Genomic DNA, 25,452 nt, shown 5'->3' on the forward strand with positions numbered 1-25,452 from the left:
TAAAAATATTTTGGCAAATAACAGTACTGAATATTTGAAATCACTTTCACACGAGTCTCTTTAATGAGGAAACATTCAGGAGATCGTTTACAGATGAACAAAATGTTTCTCAGCTCAGTCAGTTAAGATTTGCCTTAGTTAAATATTATCCATATCTGATATTAGAGCAGGAGAAATATGAACCTGAATGAATTATTAAACACATAATGACATTAAAATACTGTCTAGTGTGGATACAGATATCAAGATAGTAAATGTAATTTTGATTTATAAAATTGCTGTAAGAAAGGCCGGAGTGGAGGAGGAAAGAGGCACTTTCTGTATCTGAGCTTTGCCTCACTGGTGTTCAGAGTTTAGAGTATGTCTTAGTTTTGGGACTCTTCTTCTCGAGGGCTGCCTGAGCTGATTTCATCAGATCTTCAGTCTGAAGCATGCTCATGTTCCACGTGGCCTGGAGAAGGAGAAATTATGAATTTAAGTCAGTACTTTAAAAAGGGAACTTTATAAGTTCATATGCATTTAAGTGAGCATGCCACATCCCCTTTATGCTATCAAGTGTCATATAAAAGACACCAGGAAACTGAAATGGAGGGAATGAGGTAGCAATGCCAGATTCCTTCCGTAGAACTCTGAACACAAACCTTAAGAGTGACGTTGTGAAGCTGACAAAAATATGCACGGAAAACTTTGTCATATTATATTCATCCTTACAATGTAATCCAGTCCATCTGCTACGCTGTGGTTTCTGGCATAGATGAGGTTTATTTTGGTGCCCTGCACAGCAACTGGGCTGCGACCAGCAATCTCTCCAGCAATCTCCAGAGCTCCAGCCATCATCGCCTCCTTATCTGCAAACACTCGGCTGAAGAAGAAGGGAAGGGTTTCAAACTGTTAGAATGAATAAGTGCTTTTAATTTGGAAAAAGAGTGATGAGGGAACATTGTTTACCTGACCAGTCCGCTGCTCTTAGCTTCATCAGCATACATCTTTCTCGCTGTCAGAGCCAGTTCATTAACAAGACTGTTGAAAATAGAAATAGATTTTTTTTTAACCTACAAGCATTCAGTCACTTAACAGTGTCATGTCATAAATTTCTTTGAAACTTGTCCCAATTGTAAATCATGCTGCTGGCTCACCTTTGGCTGCCGATGACCTTCGGGAGTCTCTGGAGTGTTCCAACATCTGCTGCAAGTCCAATATCAACCTCCTATGGAGCCAAAGCAGAGGGCATCATCAATGCTACATTTAGCAAACAGAATCTCAAGATCTAGTGTGTAATCTCTGCTCAAAACCTTGCTGTAGGATATGACAGGTCAAAGAGATCAAGATCTGTGAAATTGTTTAACACAAATCTTCATAAGTTGGTCTTAATTGAATCAGCTATCTATTCCATGCTTTCCCAATTGTCCTCACCACAGTGATAAAATCAGATGATTATACCTTAACTTGGAACCAGGCGTCCTGGGTGCACAGGCGAATGTCACAGGCTGTAATCATGTCAACACCTGCCAGAGAAAACACCACCTACGGTTAACTCACCGAAGCTCCTTTCTCCACCAAACTCAATGCGTCAAACACCTCCACAACCAAGAAGCCTGTATCACAGCCTGTGGGTTTCCCTGGCTCCTGCTAGCATCATGTCCATGCAGTAAACTAACCAGTTATATATCAAAGCTTGAAAACATAGTATTTTCAAATGTCTTGTTGTCTTCTAGGGTCAAGTCGAAAGCAGCCATGGGGAAGAGGGGCATATGTATAGTTTCAGCCACCGCCTTCAGAACACAGCAAATCTCCTTGGGGAGATATTTCAATTCAAATTCATCCATACCACAAACACGTTGGACTGGTCCAGCTGAATGACTCAATTAGGAATTTTAGGGGATTTGAAGCTTTTCACACAGTGGCTACAGCTTCTTATATCTGCACACTTCTCAAAGCATCATCCTCCTAACTTCAAGTGTTAAAATGCATAAAACAAAGGCTTAAAAAACAAACGAACATTCATTTATTTCTTCTTGGCTGTAAATGCGTTTATTTCTGCTGTAAAGTTGGACATTTTAACACGAGACTCTTTGGGAATTCACTCCCTTTTGCAGCCAGACTCAAGCAGACATTCGAGGAACTTTAGTGTTTTTCTAACTCCTGTACCTTAAGATGATTCACTACAGCACTGTAATCTTTACAATGTCCTACCTGCTCCTACACAGGCTCCATGGATGGCCACCACAACAGGCTTCGGGCACTGCGAGAACACAATTCAAGAGGAAACGTACTTTAATGATAGTGAGGGAGAATTTGTAAGGAAGGGAAGCTTGGTGCACGCTGGGTCCTACTGCTCTTACACTACAGACATTAACAGTGTGACAGTGTATCTTGTATTGAGTTCTTACTGTTGTTTCATGCAGGTCACACAGATGAGCAATGCCAATGGAAAAAAATATAATTTCATTACAAAAACTGGAATTTTAAAGACAAAATAACCATAAAATAAATCCTATGTTTGTAACTTCTAATCTGTCCTAAGGCTTTCTTTGGCTGAAGTAAGATTTCCACCATTCATCATTTATCCAATTCATAGCCAGTGTTGGTGGGGGGATTAAGTCTATCCCAGCTGACCCATGGTAAAAACTGATGACTGAATTTTAAAAGATAGCAATACAACAGTGGACATGAATGCAAAATGAGCTTTCATGAACCCTAATATTGTTAATATAACTTATCTTGATTTAGAGAGGCAACATCTGAGCAAGAAGCACAGTTCAGGAACCTTCCTGATAAAATCTGATAATTCAGTCACACCTCATGTTTGTGACTGGTTCAGTCTTCTCACTCTTTACATTAATAATGCGCTCTGACCTTCTCTATGACGGAGAAGGTCTCTTGGAATTTCCTAATCTTTTTTTTTAACCCCCAGGAGATTCTGGCTGTGTCGTCTCCTTCTGGTTGAAGTACATTGTTCATCATGTCCATGAGATCGATACCTGCGCATTAACACAGATGAGATTTTACACACTGATTATACTCCACTGAGAGAAGAGAACAGAGGTTTTAATATTCTGTATACCCACCAGCTGTGAAGAGCTTCCCTGCTCCAGAAACTACCACTGCTCTGCACTCGGGGTCCTCAGAGAGCTCATTAAAGCAGGTCACCATCTCACTGGCAGAGAAACACAAGTTCAGATCAGTGTTCACCCAAATAATAATTTAGCTTTTAATTCCAGTGATTAGTTTGACTTTTTGAGCTCTTTTATGTCTGATAATTTAACACTTTTAGAGTTCCATGTATTAGCATTATATTTTTTATTCACACTAAATGATGCAATATTGATTCTCAACGATTCACGAAATAGTAATAGTCTGAATATTGTGTTCACTTGTTTGTAGGGAATGACTGTATTTATTTAAACTCTTGTATGTGCTTCTCTCCTGATCAGAGGACTGAATACGTTTGGGAGCTAGCCTACTTGCTGGTCTGTGCTGTTACACAACGAGGGTTGCAGGATGAATGAAAACAAAAACAAACTTATACAAGTGCTTTTCCCCCCCTCACACACTATACTCCCAGCATAAGTAAGAGAAGCCAGCTGAGGTAAATACATGCTGGGTATGATGAACCTTCTCTTTATTTTCACCAAGATAAATAAGGAATATGGACAATATGGACTTTCTAACTGAATATAAACTGTGAGACAGGTTCCAGCATCCAGGTATAATATATAGCATTTGTCATGCCTCTGACACTGTGTAAAATATGTATATATGTAATTCTGATTCCTGCCTCCAGAAAGCACTGTTCATGGCATTGCGTTTCTCAGGCCGGTGAAGTTCAACATGCGTGATGGACTCTGTAGGACGACTGATGGCCAGGGTTGTGTACGGAGGGGTGGCACCACCTGAAGATGACATGGCTCTGGCCACAGTTTGACTAGGAAACCGCAACCCCTTATCTAAGAAGAAAAAACAGAACAACATTAGACTGTGGCCGAGAAGCAAGAGTCGTGAAAGCTACAAGGCTACAATGGACTATTCATAGGCCTTTTCTCATCTTTACCATTTTGTATCTTACTTACATTCAAGGCCTCAACTCACCTGTACACCTCAGTATTGGTTCAGTCTACAGTGTTCTCAAGCCAGTATTTTAGAGCACAGACACACACACCGAATAAACAACAAATAAACAAAACAAGGGTATGCACAACATTGTCATCAGTGCCACAATTCCACAACTGACTGAAGTTGGCATGGATGTCCAGCCTTGGATGTCAATGAGATGACCACTGGTGATCTGAGTCGACATAGTGACACCCTGTGACTGTTTCAGCACAACAATGTCTGCACAGTCCAGCCAAGCATTTAGTCCCAGTACACCTCGCTGTGAAAATGTCTGGGACATGCTAAGTCGATGTGTTCAACACAAGCAGCCACAGTGACCATTTCACAGCTGCAGGCTGCACTTGTCCAGGAATGGAGAGCAATCAGGGCACTTGATTAGTCCGTGTACAGACTTCAGAGGAGACCACAACTCATTATTTGTAGATATGGTAAATGGACTGGTTTTATATAGCACTTTTCTACTCTGAGCACTGATTTGAACATTCTTCTTCTTCTTCTTCTTCTTCTTCTATGTAAGTGCTTTCTTTGCACACATTCATACCTTGACAGACACATCAAAGATCAACCTGGGCTTAGTATCTTGCCCAAGAATATTTGGTATATATTCTGAGTGTGTCCATCCCTGTATGACCACAGTGTACCCATCCATGTTGCATGTTTCCAGCGCCTTGCTGAATCTGTGACATGAAGAATTAAGGTAGTTCTGAAGGCAAAAGGGGTCCAACCTGCACAAGGAACCTAATAAAGTGGCTGGTGAGTGTAAATAAAGGAAAAAGTAAATATATGATAAACAAAATTAAAACAAATATCTAATGGAGTCATAAATCACCACAACTCTAATTTAATCACTAAAATAGTAATTTTGTTTAAGAAAGTGAGCAGTCCACCACTATTGATCCATGTTTTTCCACAGTTAGTCTTTTCCCCTCACTTCTAACTCCTCAAATGCAGCTTTTGTTTGAAGAAAAAAAAAGAAAAAGCATATTTATACGCAATTAAACTATATGCAGCTAAATGAACTACTCTCCACCGCTCATTCTTGCTGCTTGTCAGGTTGTGTTGAGTGGAAACACCCCTGTACTTTAATTGCAGGGTGGTGTCTGTCGGTATAAGGCCACACAGGCTTCATTTCCCCATTCATACAAAATACAGATGAAGTTACTGGAAACAGAGGAATAAGTAGCCGGGAGGAGACAATTATAAATAAAATAAGAACAGGTCATTGCTTTTTGAATGGCACACTTTTTAAGATAGTTAAACATCTAACTGTAGTTGGTGTAATGCTATGGAAATGACAGAACAAAGAAGTATATCAATCAAAGAAGACTCTGCGTCGGTCTTCTAAACAGCCGTTCACTGACAAATAAGGGGCCTCTCATCCAAGAGCTCCTATCTGACTGTAAGTTTGACTTTTTCTGTTTAACTGAAACCTGGCAACAACCTGATGACTTTTCTCAACTGAATGAATCCACTCCTCCGGGGTTTGTTTACTTTTCGAAACCTTGCTGCTCAGATCGTGGGGTTGGTCCCGCGATCATTTTTCGCCAGCACTTGAAAGTCCTGCCAGTTAATTTTGATCGATTTAGTTCTCTAGAGTGACTTTTAAGTGAGCTGACTGGACCTATTCCCACCATCATAGCTACTGTATACCGCCCCCCCAAACCTAACCTCAGTGACTTTGCGAACCTACTAACCCACCTTTCATCTCTCTCCCCAAATGTTACTTTGATAGGAGATGTCAACATTCATATCGAAAATAATAACCTTCTGCTCACCAGAGACATTTCCTCCTGTCTCAAGGGCTTTGAATTCAAACAGTTTGTCAACTTCCCCACTCACTCTAAAGGACACACCTTGGACTTGGTCTGCTGTTCTGGTCTTACTCCCTCGAATCTTTCTGCTGCTGAAATCCCCATAACTGACCACTTCCTCCTTTCATTTAACCTCACTCTCTGTTGCGCTTCTACCAAGCCAACCCGCCTAATTTCGTTCTGCAACATCAAGAACATTGATATGGACATTCTCGTTACCAGATTGGACAATATTCCCAATCCTGTCTTCTATTCTACCCCCGATGATCTGTTGTTATATAATAATAATTGTTTACTCATTGTCCTTGATTCTCTGGCTCCTGTAAAAACTCACTGTTTCCTTCGCTCGCTCTGCTGCCTAGTTTACCTCTGACCTCCGAGTTTTGAAGGCCAAAGCTCGGCAGCTAGAGCGTAGTTATAAGAAATCTGCTTTAACTGTTGACGCAGAAATCTATAAATATCATGTACTCCAATATAAAGACTCCATCAATCAGGCCAAACAAAGCTTCTACTCTGGTATTATCACTTCTTGTGAGAGTAGCTCCAGGACTATGTTTTCACTTCTCAAAAAACTTCTTCAGCCCCCCAACGCTTTACCACCACACTTCTATTCTTCTGAAATCTGTAACTCCTTGATGCTGTTCTTCACTACAAAAATGAATAACATTAATCCGGCAACTCAGTTCAAATGCTGTGTCTACCCCCTCTCCAGAACCTTTTCTCCATTTTCAGCCCCTTTCCACCTTTGATCTTCCTGATTTATCTGATATTTCTGAGTTTATATGTAAATCAAAGCCCGCCACATGTCATCTCTAGGAGAGGGCGATGGTTTTACAAAATCCAAAGGAAAAATAGGAGAAATGAGAAGCACAGGAAGGAACAGGGGAGAGGAGACAGTTATATCTCGACTTAGATTTGGACACACAGGTTTGAATAGCGCATTGTTTTTAATAGGAAAACACAGTACAGGGGAGTGTGACTGCAACAGAGAACAGGAAACAACAGAACAAGTTTTATTGCATTGTTAGAAATATGATGCAGAGAGAAGACAATTAATCAAAAAGCTTGGCTACATGAAAGTGGACTTGGTTGATTTATTTCGTAAGAACTTGAGAAGTGAATGTTATCAGGCCATATTTTGGTTTTTTAAGGCAGACTAGTTTGCTTGGGAAGCTTTGAATGGATTTTTATTTTTGGCATTTCGGTCCACACTCCACACCAGTAGGTGGCGGTAATGCAACATTTTGTTGTTTGTCAACCACCAATAAATAATCTGAAGAAGAAAAAGAATCAGAATAAGAGAAGCTTTCCCAATTTATTGCTCAATTTGTGAGTGAGGTATTAGACAGTAATGTACTGTAACTGTACTTTTCAGGATGTACAGTTACAGAGTGGCCGTGTATTTATTTTCTGCCGTTTTGGAGAGGGCGGCTGCCCTTCTACCGGCAGGGATTTAATTGCTGCCCACTGTAGCCTGTTCGGCGGGCAGTGTTGATCGTTTCGGCCCAGTCAAGCTGAGGGAAACGTCTGCAGCAGCCGCCGTTTGGCCCCGTCCTTTAAGGAACTGCTGTCTTGTACCGTCTACAGTTTTGTGACACTGTTTATATTTGGTTTGACCACGTAGCCAGACTCTGGGGATCCTTTACGTTTCTGGTGTTTGTTTACAGTGACATTTGTACCTGCACATTTGATTTGTACCATTCGTCAGAGAGAGCGTCATTCCTTTTTGGAGTGCGCTGGGATCAAATATCGTCTGTGTTTTTATTATGTTGGGAGTACATTTTGTAGTTTCACTGTGAGCAATGCGTCTGATGTAGGGTTGCCAACCGTCCCTTAAAATACGGAATCGTCCCGTATTTAGAAAAAAAAGCACACGTCCCGTATTGAGCTAATAAGGGACGCACTTTGTCCCGTAATACAGTGAGAATCAAAAGTAGTCTATAAATGTTAATGGAATTAACGCTTTGTTTGAAAACATAATTCCCAGCCTCTCTCCTGCTTTGTGACCAATGAGCTGACAGCACACTTATGACAATTCGAGTATGACAATTCAGATTACTGCTCATCTCATTGGTCGAGGAAAGGTCGCTTGCGGAGAAAATACCGGAAGACAACAGATGACCACAACAAGAAGCATGGCCAACAGGGAAACAAACGCCGACACTGCGGTGCAAGTCTCGGACGACAGTACACCTAAAGCTGGGCAGACACTGTGCGATTTTTTCAGTCGCGATATTCAGCTCCTGCTCAAACTGCACGATTGACTCGCAGGGGTTAGAAGTTTGCAGGTCACGATGTACTCTCACACTATACCGCCCGATGCTCTGATGCGACCTGAGTGCTCACACTGTGCGTCCATAAAATGAAGGTTATAACAGAAAATCTGTCGCTCGCTCTCTCTGTCTTTCACTCACACAGACACACCACCACCACCATCAACTTTGCTAAATTGCTAATGAAAAACATGATCAGGCAGCTGTGATTGAGCAGCAGTGTAAATCCAACTGTTTTCACGGTTGTTGTGGTCGTGATAATTTTGTGATGCCACATCGAAAAGGCTCGGATGAGCTTTCCAAAGTTCTACAAGTTGTGCCTCCATCGCTTGTGTCCAGATCACACGCTGCACTGCCGAGCTGCGCCGTCTTTTTCACCGACGTTTACGTGTTTGCGCGTGAGCAGTGTGAGCGGCTGTGGTGAGATCCTCACGAGCGGTGTTAATCACTTCTCGTTACCCCACGTATACTACACGACGCACGATGAAGGCCAAAATCGGTCCGATCACCAAAACGGTCGCACGACTCAAAAATCGTCTCAAAATGGGCCTAAAACCGCACAGTGTAAGCCCAGCATTAGAGCAGCAATGTTTGTTCCCCTCAGAGAAAGGGAAGAATGGAAAAAGGAAAACACCTGGCTGGAAAACGTTAATATGGGCATGTGCAGTGAATATCAGCGCTATGTGGCCAGAAGTGTGATAATATAATTTATTTTGTGTAATAAACAACTGCAAGGATAGATGATTACAACAAATAGATGACTAATACATAAAAGTAATACATAGATGAATAATGATGATGAGTTATGATGCGTAATCATGGGAACAAGCGGGTTTACAAACAGGAGCAGCTGATTAGAAAAGCTGAAATAATACCTCAACTGAAGCCAATTGTACTAAATGCACTAAATGTGCACTGTTACAAGAATATTTTTCTTTCTATTGTTTTCTATTATTTTAAGTTAAGCAGGACAGAGTTCTTTTAAAGAAAGATTTACTTATATTCTCAAAAGTTAAGCATGACAGGCTTCTGTTTAAGAAAGAGACCTGTTTTATTGTGTTAATGTTGTCATTTTGAGCTAAAAATAAATGGCTAAATGATCACTTGTTTCACATGTGTTCATATCACAAAGAATAGAATATGCATCTGCTTAAATCAACTTCAAGTCAAATGGTTAAAAAAAATAATTTCACACACAAAAAAAGAGCTAGAAAATTCACCACACTGGGAAGGGTGAAGACAACTGGGTTGCCCGGCCCTGGCCACGAGGTGTCCCTTATTTATTTTTCAGGGAGTTGGCAACCCTAGTCTGATGTTAAGTGCCCTATTACCTATGACTTTTTTTTTTTTTTTAATGCAGTGAATTGAGGATACTCAGTATCTGTGGGACCTTCGGTTGTGGGTCGTTTTCCACACTACTTTTGTTGTACGGCACCTGGGGTGTAGAGTTGGTTTGCACGTGTGATTTTCTTCTCTCATGGTCCTTAGCTACTGGCAAGTCCAGTTCAATGTATGGTGATTTTATTTAATTTAGGATAGTATTACAGGATAGGACATGCCACAGTCAACTTTTATTGTGCTCTGTTCTTTTTTTTTTAAGTTTTTTTATTTTAACAAATGCAGTTAAAGGTATTTATTTAAATTTTTACTTTTTAATTATTTTACTTGCATTTTTAATCACTTTTATATTTAAATATATTTAAATGTTCATTTGCTATTTATCTAGGGATTGAGAGTAACGCAATTTCTATTCTCTGTATGTCCTGTACATGTGGCAGACTCGACAAATAAAGTTGACTTTGACTTTGACTTGACTTAATATTAGGACCAGCCTGCCTCAGTCGTGTATTCTCGAAGCTGTGTAATGTTTTCTGGTCTGTTTTTGAAAAGACTCTTTATATTTCATAGGGGTGAAATTAAAGAACACAAAGTGAGCCCTGCACCTTACGAAACACTGAAGCTGCAGTGACGACCTTTCACCCACTTATCTTTATAAAAGGTTTTGTTTCCAATTTTTGACTCCAGAACTTCAACACACGGCTCCGCGCTAAAACAGCGACAAACATTCAAAACATGCAGTGTATTTTCACACGATTTGATACGTTTTACTACTACTTAACACAACATCTAAAGTAAAATAATAAAATATAAACAAATTATAGACACTTACATCTAGTGACAGCTGACCTGAAAACCATCGCTAACATCGCCTTTTGAACCCTGCAGAGTCCAGACTGTTTAGTGAACACGGTCAAGTGAACCGTCATTTGTGATCTGCAGTGAAGCCAGCCGCCTCTTATCTGACGCATAAGTTTTCTTTCGCTTCTACACTAGGCTTTACGGCAGCGCCAGTGCTAACTTAGCTAGGGAATGTTCGAATTGTTTATAGTTCACATAGTGACGTCACGGGTTCATTTAATGAGCTGTGCGTTAACATTTGTTAAGTAAAGCCACGCTGTATGTCTGCTGTTTGTGCGAAGGATAACCGGTGAACTACCGATTAACTCACGTAAGATCCCTGCTGATAACTACTTAGCTTTAGCAAAGCTAACTGGCTAATGTCCAGAGGGCCAGGTGAAGTGAATGATTGTTTCTGTATGCAGCCTCGCTAAACGGTCTGGACTCTGCACCGTTCAAAGGGCGATGTTGGCAGTGGTTTTCAGGTCAGCTGTCACCAAATGTAAGTGTCGGTGATTTGTTTGTATTTTTTTATTATTATTTTAACTTTGTTGTTAATTAGTAGGGAAACCCATCAAAGCGTGTGAAAATACACCGGATGTTCTGAATGTTTGTCGCTGTTTTAGCTCGGAGCCGTGTGTCGATGCACAAAACCTTTTATAGGGATAAGTGGGTGAAAGCTCGTCAGTGCAGCTTCAGTGGTTTGTAAGATCGCGGTCAAGTGACGGTCAAGCCGTCATTTGTGAGCCGCGGTGAAGCAGCCACCTCTTTTCCGCCGCCTAAATTTTCTTGCACTTTTGCACTAGGCTTTACTGCAGTAGTGATGGGTCGGTCGCGAACGAAATGGCTCTTAGAGCCGATTCTTTGACGTGAACGACGCGAGCCGGTGCCTTATCGCGAGCCATGGGGTTTTTTTTTCTTTCTCTCACCCTCTCTCTCTCTCTCGCACTTTTTTTCCCGCTTCACTCAGCATGCGAGCCTTGTGCTTTACGCTGGGCAGAGGAGGGAGGGGCGGTAGTTACATTCAGTAGCACAGGAACAGAGCGGGAGGGAGAGACAGAGAAAGAGCCAGGGACAACAACCTCACATTAGAAAGGAATAGTAATCATCCACAACTATTTTCAGTTGCAGATGATAAAGGATTCAGAAAGTTAGTCATGCAGGCCCATATGACAGAGAATATGAATGTTCTTTTTGTTTTCATATTATAATTTATATTTAATTGTGTTGTGGTTTGCAGTGTTTTGTGTTGTTTCACTTTAAATTTGTAAAAGGAAAAAGCTGAAAATTTAAATAGTTAAAAGTTGAAATGTGAATAGTTGATTTTTGTATTATATGATTTATTTATTACATTTTATGTGGAGTGAATAAATAAAAGTATATTTACGGTGGCCCCTACAGACAAAGCACATACAAACTTCAAATCATGTACGAACTCCGAAGCACGTAAAAACTCCAAAACACGTAAAAACTCAGAAGCACATAAAAACTCAAAACACGTATAAAATACAACCGAAGTGCTCCAGGATGCTAGGGGCAGTGTTGAGCTTTTGTTACCTAGTGGCTACACAAGCCAGCAAGTACCAATGACCGGATTTGGTGTGTGGTAGTAACAGGTAAATGAACTTTTTTTTTTTTTTTTTTTAATTATTTGACTATATATGAATGCTTGTGTATAAATACACAAACAATACACATATGCTTTCATGCTTTCAATTGTGTAATTTAAGTGATCTGGGTAGCTCTGTTTTGGAAGTTCAGTTCATGCTAGAAATGTGTTTTGGAGTTTGTACGTGTTTTGTCTCTAGAGGCCACCGCATATATTTCTATATAAATAAAACCACTTTTTTTTTACATTGGTAATTCCTTTTGTGCATAATTTTATATTATTGTTAATAATAAATTAATTGAAGCAACAAAACAACCTGAAGAGCCGGTTTGGAACCGAAAGAGCCGGTTCTCTAAAAAGAGCCGGAAATCCCATCACTATACTGCAGCGCCCTTTCACCTTCATTGCTAATCGCAAACTCGCGCACACATACGAACAGATTTCATTTAGACAGTCTGATTGCATCATATTCAAAAATTCATTAAAAATCATCCTTGAAAGTTCACATGAAACTTTCGACGCATTCTTTCTCTCGTCCAACGACTCAAACTACGTCTGGAAGTTTCATCTCTATCGTCTGCATATTCCACAAAAATGAAGGGAGGGAATTATGCTCTAGTTCAACACAATTACTCAAATATTGCATCATCTTTCCATCTGAGCATAACTGTTCTTTGCGATCAGCAATGAAGGAGAATAAGCGCTGCCGTAAAGTCCAGAGTAGAAGCGCAAGAAAATGTGTACTTTATACAGGTTATAGTAGTGATTTTAATTTGTCATAAATGTTGATTTTCTGCTCCATGTATTTTATATAGTTTAATAGTGTATAAATATGTTTTTTCTTTTTTCTTCAAACAATATCTGCATTTGAGTAGCTAGAAGTGAGAAAAGGGAGTTGACTGTGGAAAAACATGAATAAATAGTGGTGGACTGATCACTTGCTTAAACGAAATTACTATTTTAGCGGTTAAATTGACAGAGTTGCGGTGATTAATGACCCCATTATATATTTGTTTTAATTTTGTTAATCATATCTTGACTTTTTTCTTTATTTATACTCACCAGCTACTTTATTAGGTTCCTAGTGTAGGTTGGACTCCTTTTTACCTTCAGAACTACCTTAATTCTTCATGTCACAGATTCACCAAGGTACTGGAAACATGTGACATGGCTTGTTATCCTGCTGTACACAGCCATCACAGGATGGGTACACTGTGGTGATAAAGGGATGGACATGGTCAGCAACAACACTCAGATAGACGTAGTATTCAGAAGATGCTTAGTGAAACCACTGCTGCGAGGCAACATGTTCTTTGCACCAAGATCAGAATCGAGACTCAGGCCAGACAATATTTATTTTTTCTTCTATTGTCCAGTTGTTATAGGTCTGTGCTAGTTGTATCCTCTTCCTTTCAATAACTATTGCAATTACTGTAAAACTGTACCACTTTATTGTAAAACTGAACCAATACTGAGGTGTACAGGTGAGTTGAGGCCTTGAATGTAAGTAAGATACAAAATGGTAAAGATGAGAAAAGGCCTATGAATAGTCCATTGTAGCCTTGTAGCTTTCACGACTCTTGCTTCTCGGCCACAGTCTAATGTTGTTCTGTTTTTTCTTCTTAGATAAGGGGTTGCGGTTTCCTAGTCAAACTGTGGCCAGAGCCATGTCATCTTCAGGTGGTGCCACCCCTCCGTACACAACCCTGGCCATCAGTCGTCCTACAGAGTCCATCACGCATGTTGAACTTCACCGGCCTGAGAAACGCAATGCCATGAACAGTGCTTTCTGGAGGCAGGAATCAGAATTACATATATACATATTTTACACAGTGTCAGAGGCATGACAAATGCTATATATTATACCTGGATGCTGGAACCTGTCTCACAGTTTATATTCAGTTAGAAAGTCCATATTGTCCATATTCCTTATTTATCTTGGTGAAAATAAAGAGAAGGTTCATCATACCCAGCATGTATTTACCTCAGCTGGCTTCTCTTACTTATGCTGGGAGTATAGTGTGTGAGGGGGGGAAAAGCACTTGTATAAGTTTGTTTTTGTTTTCATTCATCCTGCAACCCTCGTTGTGTAACAGCACAGACCAGCAAGTAGGCTAGCTCCCAAACGTATTCAGTCCTCTGATCAGGAGAGAAGCACATACAAGAGTTTAAATAAATACAGTCATTCCCTACAAACAAGTGAACACAATATTCAGACTATTACTATTTCGTGAATCGTTGAGAATCAATATTGCATCATTTAGTGTGAATAAAAAATATAATGCTAATACATGGAACTCTAAAAGTGTTAAATTATCAGACATAAAAGAGCTCAAAAAGTCAAACTAATCACTGGAATTAAAAGCTAAATTATTATTTGGGTGAACACTGATCTGAACTTGTGTTTCTCTGCCAGTGAGATGGTGACCTGCTTTAATGAGCTCTCTGAGGACCCCGAGTGCAGAGCAGTGGTAGTTTCTGGAGCAGGGAAGCTCTTCACAGCTGGTGGGTATACAGAATATTAAAACCTCTGTTCTCTTCTCTCAGTGGAGTATAATCAGTGTGTAAAATCTCATCTGTATTAATGCGCAGGTATCGATCTCATGGACATGATGAACAATGTACTTCAACCAGAAGGAGACGACACAGCCAGAATCTCCTGGGGGTTAAAAAAAAAAGATTAGGAAATTCCAAGAGACCTTCTCCGTCATAGAGAAGGTCAGAGCGCATTATTAATGTAAAGAGTGAGAAGACTGAACCAGTCACAAACATGAGGTGTGACTGAATTATCAGATTTTATCAGGAAGGTTCCTGAACTGTGCTTCTTGCTCAGATGTTGCCTCTCTAAATCAAGATAAGTTATATTAACAATATTAGGGTTCATGAAAGCTCATTTTGCATTCATGTCCACTGTTGTATTGCTATCTTTTAAAATTCAGTCATCAGTTTTTACCATGGGTCAGCTGGGATAGACTTAATCCCCCCACCAACACTGGCTATGAATTGGATAAATGATGAATGGTGGAAATCTTACTTCAGCCAAAGAAAGCCTTAGGACAGATTAGAAGTTACAAACATAGGATTTATTTTATGGTTATTTTGTCTTTAAAATTCCAGTTTTTGTAATGAAATTATATTTTTTTCCATTGGCATTGCTCATCTGTGTGACCTGCATGAAACAACAGTAAGAACTCAATACAAGATACACTGTCACACTGTTAATGTCTGTAGTGTAAGAGCAGTAGGACCCAGCGTGCACCAAGCTTCCCTTCCTTACAAATTCTCCCTCACTATCATTAAAGTACGTTTCCTCTTGAATTGTGTTCTCGCAGTGCCCGAAGCCTGTTGTGGTGGCCATCCATGGAGCCTGTGTAGGAGCAGGTAGGACATTGTAAAGATTACAGTGCTGTAGTGAATCATCTTAAGGTACAGGAGTTAGAAAAACACTAAAGTTCCTCGAATGTCTGCTTGAGTCTGGCTGCAAAAGGGAGTGAATTCCCAAAGAGTCTCGTGTTAAAATGTCCAACTTTACAGCAGAAATAAACGCATTTACAGCCAAGAAGAAATAAATGAATGTTCGTTTGTTTTTTAAGCCTTTGTTTTATGCATTTTAACACTTGAAGTTAGGAGGATGATGCTTTGAGAAGTGTGCAGATATAAGAAGCTGTAGCCACTGTGTGAAAAGCTTCAAATCCCCTAAAATTCCTAATTGAGTCATTCAGCTGGACCAGTCCAACGTGTTTGTGGTATGGATGAATTTGAATTGAAATATCTCCCCAAGGAGATTTGCTGTGTTCTGAAGGCGGTGGCTGAAACTATACATATGCCCCTCTTCCCCATGGCTGCTTTCGACTTGACCCTAGAAGACAACAAGACATTTGAAAATACTATGTTTTCAAGCTTTGATATATAACTGGTTAGTTTACTGCATGGACATGATGCTAGCAGGAGCCAGGGAAACCCACAGGCTGTGATACAGGCTTCTTGGTTGTGGAGGTGTTTGACGCATTGAGTTTGGTGGAGAAAGGAGCTTCGGTGAGTTAACCGTAGGTGGTGTTTTCTCTGGCAGGTGTTGACATGATTACAGCCTGTGACATTCGCCTGTGCACCCAGGACGCCTGGTTCCAAGTTAAGGTATAATCATCTGATTTTATCACTGTGGTGAGGACAATTGGGAAAGCATGGAATAGATAGCTGATTCAATTAAGACCAACTTATGAAGATTTGTGTTAAACAATTTCACAGATCTTGATCTCTTTGACCTGTCATATCCTACAGCAAGGTTTTGAGCAGAGATTACACACTAGATCTTGAGATTCTGTTTGCTAAATGTAGCATTGATGATGCCCTCTGCTTTGGCTCCATAGGAGGTTGATATTGGACTTGCAGCAGATGTTGGAACACTCCAGAGACTCCCGAAGGTCATCGGCAGCCAAAGGTGAGCCAGCAGCATGATTTACAATTGGGACAAGTTTCAAAGAAATTTATGACATGACACTGTTAAGTGACTGAATGCTTGTAGGTTAAAAAAAAATCTATTTCTATTTTCAACAGTCTTGTTAATGAACTGGCTCTGACAGCGAGAAAGATGTATGCTGATGAAGCTAAGAGCAGCGGACTGGTCAGGTAAACAATGTTCCCTCATCACTCTTTTTCCAAATTAAAAGCACTTATTCATTCTAACAGTTTGAAACCCTTCCCTTCTTCTTCAGCCGAGTGTTTGCAGATAAGGAGGCGATGATGGCTGGAGCTCTGGAGATTGCTGGAGAGATTGCTGGTCGCAGCCCAGTTGCTGTGCAGGGCACCAAAATAAACCTCATCTATGCCAGAAACCACAGCGTAGCAGATGGACTGGATTACATTGTAAGGATGAATATAATATGACAAAGTTTTCTGTGCATATTTTTGTCAGCTTCACAACGTCACTCTTAAGGTTTGTGTTCAGAGTTCTACGGAAGGAATCTGGCATTGCTACCTCATTCCCTCCATTTCAGTTTCCTGGTGTCTTTTATATGACACTTGATAGCATAAAGGGGATGTGGCATGCTCACTTAAATGCATATGAACTTATAAAGTTCCCTTTTTAAAGTACTGACTTAAATTCATAATTTCTCCTTCTCCAGGCCACGTGGAACATGAGCATGCTTCAGACTGAAGATCTGATGAAATCAGCTCAGGCAGCTCTCGAGAAGAAGAGTCCCAAAACTAAGACATACTCTAAACTCTGAACACCAGTGAGGCAAAGCTCAGATACAGAAAGTGCCTCTTTCCTCCTCCACTCCGGCCTTTCTTACAGCAATTTTATAAATCAAAATTACATTTACTAGCTTGATATCTGTATCCACACTAGACAGTATTTTAATGTCATTATGTGTTTAATAATTCATTCAGGTTCATATTTCTCCTGCTCTAATATTTAACTAGGGCAAATCTTAACTGACTGAGCGGAGAAACATTTTGTTCATCTGTAAACGATCTCCTGAATGTTTCCTCATTAAAGACACTTGTGTGAAAGTGATTTTAAATTTCCAGTCTTGGTAGAATAAAGAGGGCACATCAGAGGAGATTTAGGAGGAACAACTGCTCAGCTCTTTCTAACGTGCTGCAGTTGAGTCTGTTGTAATGCACTGCTTACCAGTGTGGTATCAAGGCTGTTCTGTAGCACAGCGGTCTCCAACCTTTTTTGTGCCACGGACAATATTTTCACGGACCGGCCTTTAAAGTGTCGCAGATAAATACAATAAAATAAAACTAGTACCGGTACCGAAAAAAATACAATTTATTCATAACACACGTGAAAAGACCCAGGAAAACAGAGTTAACGATCAAAACGATAACAAAATAACGCTGAAAACCGATTAAAAACCCTGAAAACCATACATTTCACACCTGAGGCTCAACTCTCCTGGCCCAGTACCAAACGACTCACGGACCGGTACCGGTCCGAGGCCCGGGGGTTGGGGACCGCTGCTGTAACAGACAAACAGGCACTGCGAGGAGTGGTGAGAACAGCAGAAAAGAAAAACATGGCAAAACGAAAACTGGAGGATACTCAAGCAAGCACAAAACATCATCAGTGATGGTGTCACAATAGAATCTTACAAGAAAGAATCAAAAATTGTATTCCATTGTGCTTTATTAGCTCCGGTGAAAAACAAGTTAACAATGCAACATATGCGGGACTTTTCGGGGCTGTTTTGATATCGCTCTCTCTCTTTTAACCAATCAAATTTCGCTGTGGTAGAAGCTTTAAACTCGGTATGACCCAGGTTGATAGAGGGGCCCAGTCTGGATCGCATTCCAGCATTTTATAGGCTGGTTTTCCTACAAAACACAACAAATATTAGCCTGCAAAGCCACAGTGAACAAAGCAGCATAGCGCAACGAATTCAATTCAAATCAATATAAGACTTATTTGTAACCTACATCAACAATTATGTTATGATAAATTATGTAATAACTACAACAGAAGACTTACCTTTGTGGAAATGCTTGGAGCAGACTAACATGTGAGCTGGAGTGTTCTGGGACTTTATATTTGGTCTTCGAATGGCTGCATTCCAGGCCATTCGTCGGCTCTTTGTTACTTCGGAAACATGGCTTGAACAATTTCTCTTCCACGACGTAATCCGATAAAAATCGATATTTTTACCCGTTGGCTTCCCTCTCTCAAGAGGGGTGCCGTTTGTAAAGTGAAAACATGCTGAAATTAACGGCAACATTTTTCCACATTTAGCTCAGAACCTTGCAAAAACATGTTTTTTGGAGTCATTTTTTACAGCATTTAGTAAAATATTTTTACGCAATTTTAAATATTAAATCTAAATGTTAAATTTTAATATTAAGTGTTAAATCTAAATATTATATTTAAATCTAAATGTTAAATGTTAAATCTAAATGTTACAGGACAAATTTATTGTACGGATCAACGGAAATACCAAAATAAAAGCTTCACGAAAACCTCCGGTGCAAAAGTGTGCCAGTAGTGGTCAGATTGTGTCTGCTCTACCCTGATGGTCACTTCTCAACGCCATAAGCGGCTTCACTTCTTGCCTAACAGCACGTCCAGCGATTTAGCTGAAAACATCGGAAGATCCGTTTTGTAGGCCATCCAAAGGTTCAGGAGTAGTGGACTCTCAGCAGCTGCAGTCTCCACTTCACAATCGCTGCAGCACATGTCCAGCTAAATAGCTGGACATGCTCGTTTACCATTTAGATTTAATGTTTAATATTTAGATTTAACATTTAAAATTGTGTTTTAAATATGTAAAGTTACAAATATTTTACTAAATGTTGTGAAAAAATGACTCGAAAAAACATGTTTTTGTAAGGTTTTGAGGAAAAAACTTGACGTTAATTTCAGTATGGTTCACTTTACAAACGGCGCCCCATATTGTTCCCCCTCCATGCATCGCTACCTTATCGAGATGAAGGGGTTGGTGTGTCCCAGGCAGTGGCGGTCCTAGCCTGTTTGGCGCCCTGGGCGAGCACTCCCTCTGGCGCCCCCCCCTCACACACACACACAGACACACACAGACAAAACATATTAAGGATTGTACATTAACATAAAGCTGTTGTACACACACACATATATGAAGAGAGAGAGAGAGAGTATGCACAGTATGCGAACGGCTACCAAACAGCCATCATAATACGTCATACAATGAGAACAGAAACAAATCAACAATTGACAATGACTATGATGCAGAGATTTTTAAAAATGACTGTATTTGATACTACAGAATGTATTTTGGGACTTTGTTTTTTTTTCTGCTCTCCAGGCAGTTTAGTGTCAGTGTTGACCACGCTTGCAGTGAAACATTCAAAAGGGACAAAGTATTTAAAGGGAGACGCGACAGAACTTCACGGCCTGCTTGACTACCTGCGATGTCATGATAAAAGACTTACAAGCCCAGAATTCACAGGCAAGTAGCATGGAAGCTGTTGTCTTATTTATGACTGACTATGTCCTAATGTTCTCTGTGAACATACTTGTCTGCAGGGAGTCCTCAGAAATACCTGGTGTGCAGTGAAAGACCCTGTTAGTTGCTGAAGTAAAAAGCAAAACAAACTGAGAACATATAATGAGGTGATTTGGTTGTGTGTGTGTGTGATCATTTTCGCTCTCAGATGAAACTAATGGGAAAACGGCACTACTGAAGGCTTTGCTGAACCTGAAAGGTGGAAATAACAACACAATTGAAGTTATCCTTGACATAGCAGAGAAAACTGGAGATTTAGAAAATTTGATCAATGCATCGTATACAGATCCTTACTACAAAGGTAGGGTGAAGGAAAACTGCCAATCTTAAAATAGACCTATCGATGTTTCTGTGTTGTACTGGCAAGCCTTTCAAGATAAATTATGGATCATACAAAATTGTGATGACTAACCTCAGCTTGTTTCTTATAACAAAAGTCCTACGTGTAACAGGTCAGACAGCCTTGCATGTTGCCATTGAGAGGCGGAGCTTTGAGCATGTGAAGCTGCTAGTCCAGAAAGGAGCTGATGTGCAAGCCAAAGCAAATGGAAAGTTTTTCCAGCGTCATGCTGAAATGGGCTTTTATTCTGGTGGGTAATGTCATATTGGTGTTAACAAGCTACACTTTCTGTCTCAGTTGTTTATGGCTGAGTGTTATCTCTAAGCTCATCTGTTTGTGTTTCCATTAGGGGAGCTCCCTCTGTCATTGGCTGCCTGCACCAACCAGCCTGATATTGTGTCCTTTCTCATGGAAAACCCTTACAGAAGAGCTGACGTGACTGACAGAGACTCACAAGGAAACACTGTTTTGCACACCTTGGTGGTCATAGCAGACAACACGAAAGAAAACACAGATATGATTGCAAAGATGTATGATGAAATACTTGTTCAACAGAACAAGCTTGACAAAAAAGTCCAGTTTGTAGAGATTGAAAATAATGATGGCATGACTCCTCTAAAACTGGCAGCAAAGCTCGGTAAGATAGAGGTACAGTGGGGCAAAAAAGTATTTAGTCAGCCACCGATTGTGCAAGTTCCCCCACCTAAAATGATGACAGAGGTCAGTAATTTGCACCAGAGGTACACTTCAACTGTGAGAGACAGAATGTGAAAAAAAAAATCCATGAATCCACATGGTAGGATTTGTAAAGAATTTATTCGTAAATTAGGGTGGAAAATAAGTATTTGGTCACCTCAAACAAGGATTTGATTTATTTCTAAAAGACAAAGTGCAGCAGCAAAATCAGTGTCACACAGCAACAGCAGGCCTCTCCTCATCCCAGTGTGGAGTCCATGCAGCTCTGCTTACAATATATAAAAGAAAATACAATCTATCAAAACAACGATTCTCCCAACAGCCACTTTAAAGTCAAATGTTATAGTGGGGTAAAACGGAGACAAATATGAAGCCACTAATAATAACTTGTAATATTTAAATCCCCACTAAGATGGATCAATTACACAATACATATTCAAACAACTTTAACTTTTCTCAACATGGCTGGAAATACTATGCAGTGTGCAGCCTCAGGTGATGAACTCATTATACACATAAAACATAACCTATACATTTACACATACCTAAAAGACAAAGTGCAGCAGCAAAATCAGTGTCACACAGCAACAGCAGGCCTCTCCTCATCCCTGTTTAGCACAAGTAAGGACCACATAAACGGATGGTTTAACAGATAAAACGCAGTTCCAATTACTATTTTTCTCGTTCAAAGCAATCAAAAACACTTTGGGAGCTTTTAGCCAGAATAACTAATACTTAGCAAAGAAAAATACACCAAATTTAAATGTATAATTTAGTACAGGGAGAGGAGCTACAGAAAGTGTGCCTCACCAGTGTGGAGTCCATACAGCTCTGGCTGGGAAACCCCACACACGCAACATGTTTACAAGTGGCGTCACACTGATTAATGCCCCACTTCAACAGTGACATGTGGAACCTTAGTTTTACATAAATTAAATTTACACAATAAAAAATAAACTACAGTATATACAATACAGTTTTGAGAATGTTCACACTCAGTATATTATATCTCAGCTACACGCGCAGTTCCAGGGAGCTCCGCAGGCCTCTGAGGTACTGTAGGTGGGCGGAGATTTGAAGCAGCTCCCTCCCTGTGAGCCAAGTGAAAGAGCGCACCGTCACAAGCGAGAAGTGTCCCGAGAAGGCGGCTCAGCCAGGAACCTGCGGGAGGCCATCGCTTCTCGGCCTTTTGGCTAAGATCAAGTGTAGTATCTGTTCTTATCGGGAAAAATGGCCATATCACAAGAGACTGCAAAGAGCCTAGAAGGTGTCACTTATGTGGCTCAGATACACATATGGCAAGAGATTGCACTAGGCCCAGATCATATTCGGAAGCAGCTAAAGCAGGGACCGAGGTAGAGCGGTATGAAGAAACGGATATAGGAACAAATATTGGGGAAAGCGCACAAGAGGCGCCACCAGCAGAAAGGAATCAGACTAATGAGGAAGAAGGGGGGGGGGGGGGGAGAGGATGGGGCCGAACAAGGAAAAGAAGAAGGCGATAAGATGGGGGAGAAAAATGGGGAGAAGCAGTGCGAAGAAGGACAAATATGGGAAGTGGCAGCTAAGCCACGAAGAAAGTCGGCCAAAAGGCGTAGGAAAGTGAGCTCGGGAGTCCCTCCAGGAGAGACTAATTTGAAAGAAGGTAAAGGAGAGCGGATGGAAGAGGGAGGGGAGATGGGAGCGTATGTGTTGAGAGGGACGCAGACTGAATGTATGCACACACCAATGAGTGATTTAACGAGTGATGGAGACGTTGAAGAAGAAGAAGTAGAAAGTGAAGAAAAATCGGAAGATTCATTTATAAAAAATTTGCTGGCGCAAGTCAACATGGACTAATAAGGGAGGGGAAAATGGACGACAGAGGTTTTTCTTTTTTTTTCTTTTTCGGCTCTAATTTTGTAAAGTTTTCCTTTTTTTCAGGGGATATGAAGATCAAAAAGACAATTAGGAGATGGTATCTGTTTTTTTCTTTTGTTTCTTTGTTATAAAATTATTAAGTGCCCTCTGCTTAGGTGTATAGATACCCCTTTTTTTACTACAAAATGGTGAGGTTCCGAATAATTACGTTAAATGTAAGGGGGTTAAAAAATGCCAGAAAAAGACAAATGGTATATGAATTTCTGTTGTTTTATAATTTTGATGTATGTTTATTACAGGAGGTACATTTGAAGGACGAGAAGGATGTTGTTATTTTTTCGGAGCAGTGGAGGGGGGGTGAATCGGCATGGAGTATAGGAGGAGTATATGGGACAGGGGTGGGAGTGTTGTGTGGAAATAAAAGTATAAAAATAAAAGAAAGTTATACGGTGATACAGGGAAGAGTGATGGTGGTAGATGTAGAAAAAAACGGGGTCCAAAGCCGGATAATAAATGTGTATGCACATGTGGATCCAAAACAAAGAAGAGAACTCCTTTTGTCGATGGACACTTGTTTTATTACAAGGAAAAATATTATAGTGGGAGGGGATTTTAATGTATCTTTAGAAAAAGAAAAATTTTCTCTCCCATTAAAGACATTTATAAGACAATACGGGTTAACGGATGTTATGGGCAGACTTCTGGGGAAAAAAGTAGGGTATACATGGAGAAATACAAGGGGGGTACAGAGTAGGTTGGACTATATTTTGATAGATAAAAAGTGTAAAATTAAAGGGGGAAAAACGATTCCGGTTCTACTCACGGATCACCAGGCGGTAGAGGTGGATTTGGAGATAGAAGGGATGGAATACGGGAAGGGATATTGGAAATTAAATAATGAGGTGTTAAAGGAAAAAGATTATAGGGATAAATTTTTAGAGATCTTCCCTTTATGGGTGAAAGTAAAAGAACTTTATGGAAAAAAAGGGGATTGGTGGGAGGATGTAAAATGCAAGATAAAAAAATTTACGATAGAATATTGTACAGATAGATCTAAATGTAGAAAAGAAGAATTTAATATGTTACAAAAAGAGATAGAACATATTTATGTTATACAAAAGGAGGGGAAGGAAAAAAATGTAGATTTGAAAATTGAAGACTTAAAGGTGAGGCAAGAAGAGTTATTAGAGAGGAAGGCAAGAGCAGAAACATATAAATTAAAACAGAAAGAGTATGAGGAAGATGAAAGGTGTTCCGCATATTTTTTTAAAAAGATGAAAAGTAGGGATAAAAGGGGGGTTATAGAGAAATTGGAAAAGGATGGGAAGGAGATTATAGGGAGGGAAAGCATGTTGGGGGTAGTAAAAGAATATTACGAGGATTTATTTAGAAAAGAAAAAGTAGGGACAGAAAAAAGAGATGTTCTTTTGGGGTCATTAAAGAGGAGATTAGTAGAGGAAGATAGGGAGTTTCTGGAAAGGGAAATAACGATGGAAGAGGCATATAAGGTGGTGAAGGGAATGAAGGTAAATAGGGTACCAGGAATAGATGGATTAACGAAAGAATTTTATGAGGTATTTTGGGGAGTGATAGGGTTACATTTGTTGGAGGTCTTTAAAGAAATATTAGAGGGGGAAGAGATGGCGGAGAGTATGAGGACGGGTGTGATTTCGTTATTATTTAAGAAAGGGAATCCTCATTTACTTGATAATTATAGACCGCTCACTATGTTATGTGTAGATTATAAGATTTTAAGTAAGATAATTGCAAATAGATTGGTAGCGGTAATGTCGGATATAGTGGGAAGTGATCAAACGTGTGGGGTGAAGGGGAGACAAATTTCATGGAATATACAATTACATAGAGACATACTTGCATATGTAAAGGATAGAAAAATGGCGGCAATCTGTGTAAGTTTAGACCAACAAAAGGCATTTGATAGGCTAGATTACGAAATTTTGTGGGAGGTAATGACTAAGATGGGCTTGGGAAAACAATTTATAAGGTGGGTGAGGATCCTTTATAAAGAGATATATTCAAAAATCAAATTGAACGGGTTCCTCACGGAAAAAGTTCATCAAGCGAGGGGGTTGAGACAAGGGTGCCCGTTATCGGTGGTACTCTATGTATTATATGTCGAACCATTGGCTTGTGCGATTCGGGAGAATAAAAGAGTGAGGGGGATAATGATGCCGGGGGGGGGGAATGTTTGAAAATATCTCAATATGCGGATGATACTATACTATATTTAGCGGACGACGACAGTTTAAGAGAAGTTGTGGAAATATTAAAAATATATGAAGAAGTTACAGGATCAAAAATAAATAAGGAAAAGACAAAATATAAGTACTTGGGGACGTGGGAAGGTAGAAGGGAAAATATTTGTGATTATACTTTGTGTGAAGGTCCTATGAACATTCTAGGAATTTCTTTTGGGAATAATGAGGGCGATGCTATTTGGAACTGGAAGGGGAAGATGGCAGAGGTGGAAAGGAAATTACGACTATGGAAAATGAGGAAGCTTACAATTACTGGGAAGGTGTTAGTGATAAAGAGTGAGGTGGTGCCGAAATTATTGTATCTAGGCTAT

At 40.0% G+C, this 25,452-nt stretch overlaps 3 protein-coding genes and 1 long non-coding RNA gene across 5 annotated transcripts; 2 read left to right on the plus strand and 2 right to left on the minus strand.

Moving 5' to 3' along the window:
- Positions 1-40: 40 nt before the first annotated feature.
- Positions 41-10,506, minus strand: LOC309687847 (delta(3,5)-Delta(2,4)-dienoyl-CoA isomerase, mitochondrial-like; the record flags this gene model as incomplete). The annotated part of the gene is made up of 10 exons (XM_082503087.1): positions 41-451; positions 712-862; positions 949-1,020; positions 1,137-1,207; positions 1,441-1,505; positions 2,194-2,242; positions 2,857-2,981; positions 3,069-3,157; positions 3,779-3,947; positions 10,368-10,506. The coding sequence occupies 10 exons, from the start codon at positions 10,504-10,506 to the stop codon at positions 347-349; spliced, it is 1,035 nt and encodes a 344-aa protein (XP_082359213.1). The 3' UTR covers positions 41-346.
- Positions 10,507-10,806: 300 nt separating this feature from the next.
- LOC309687849 (delta(3,5)-Delta(2,4)-dienoyl-CoA isomerase, mitochondrial-like) lies at positions 10,807-17,502 on the plus strand. The gene is given in 11 exon segments (XM_082503089.1): positions 10,807-10,877; positions 13,611-13,779; positions 14,401-14,489; positions 14,577-14,653; positions 14,655-14,702; positions 15,317-15,365; positions 16,054-16,118; positions 16,352-16,422; positions 16,539-16,610; positions 16,697-16,847; positions 17,108-17,502. Coding segments are annotated over 11 exon segments (933 nt in total). The 5' UTR covers positions 10,807-10,840; the 3' UTR covers positions 17,213-17,502.
- Positions 17,503-19,499: 1,997 nt separating this feature from the next.
- LOC309687848 (transient receptor potential cation channel subfamily V member 4-like) lies at positions 19,500-21,269 on the plus strand. Its single transcript, XM_082503088.1, has 4 exons — positions 19,500-19,909; positions 20,115-20,267; positions 20,404-20,556; positions 20,656-21,269. Exons 1-4 carry the CDS (start codon positions 19,648-19,650, stop codon positions 21,075-21,077), a joined length of 990 nt encoding a protein of 329 aa, XP_082359214.1. The 5' UTR covers positions 19,500-19,647; the 3' UTR covers positions 21,078-21,269.
- On the minus strand, positions 21,104-25,059 carry LOC309687859. Of its 2 annotated transcripts, none has more exons than XR_014270881.1 (2): positions 21,548-25,059; positions 21,104-21,267 (listed from the first exon to the last, which is right to left on the minus strand). It is a non-coding gene; the product is annotated as an uncharacterized lncRNA (long non-coding RNA). The 2 variants fall into 2 exon arrangements; XR_014270882.1 differs by having other exon boundaries at positions 21,104-21,270.
- Positions 25,060-25,452: the final 393 nt, after the last annotated feature.

The sequence above is a fragment of the Aulonocara stuartgranti genome, assembly GCF_965226115.1.
Source record: "Aulonocara stuartgranti genome assembly, chromosome: 14".
NCBI lineage: Eukaryota > Metazoa > Chordata > Actinopteri > Cichliformes > Cichlidae > Aulonocara > Aulonocara stuartgranti.

Bases quoted from the DNA above. Each gene is read 5' to 3' on its own strand.
- LOC309687848 (XM_082503088.1), top strand. From the start codon at position 19,648: ATGAGAACAGAAACAAATCAACAATTGACAATGACTATGATGCAGAGA. The intron at 19,910-20,114 runs GCAAGTAGCATG...TTTCGCTCTCAG, and splicing joins TACAAGCCCAGAATTCACAG to ATGAAACTAATGGGAAAACG. The intron at 20,268-20,403 runs GTAGGGTGAAGG...TTATAACAAAAG, and splicing joins TACAGATCCTTACTACAAAG to TCCTACGTGTAACAGGTCAG.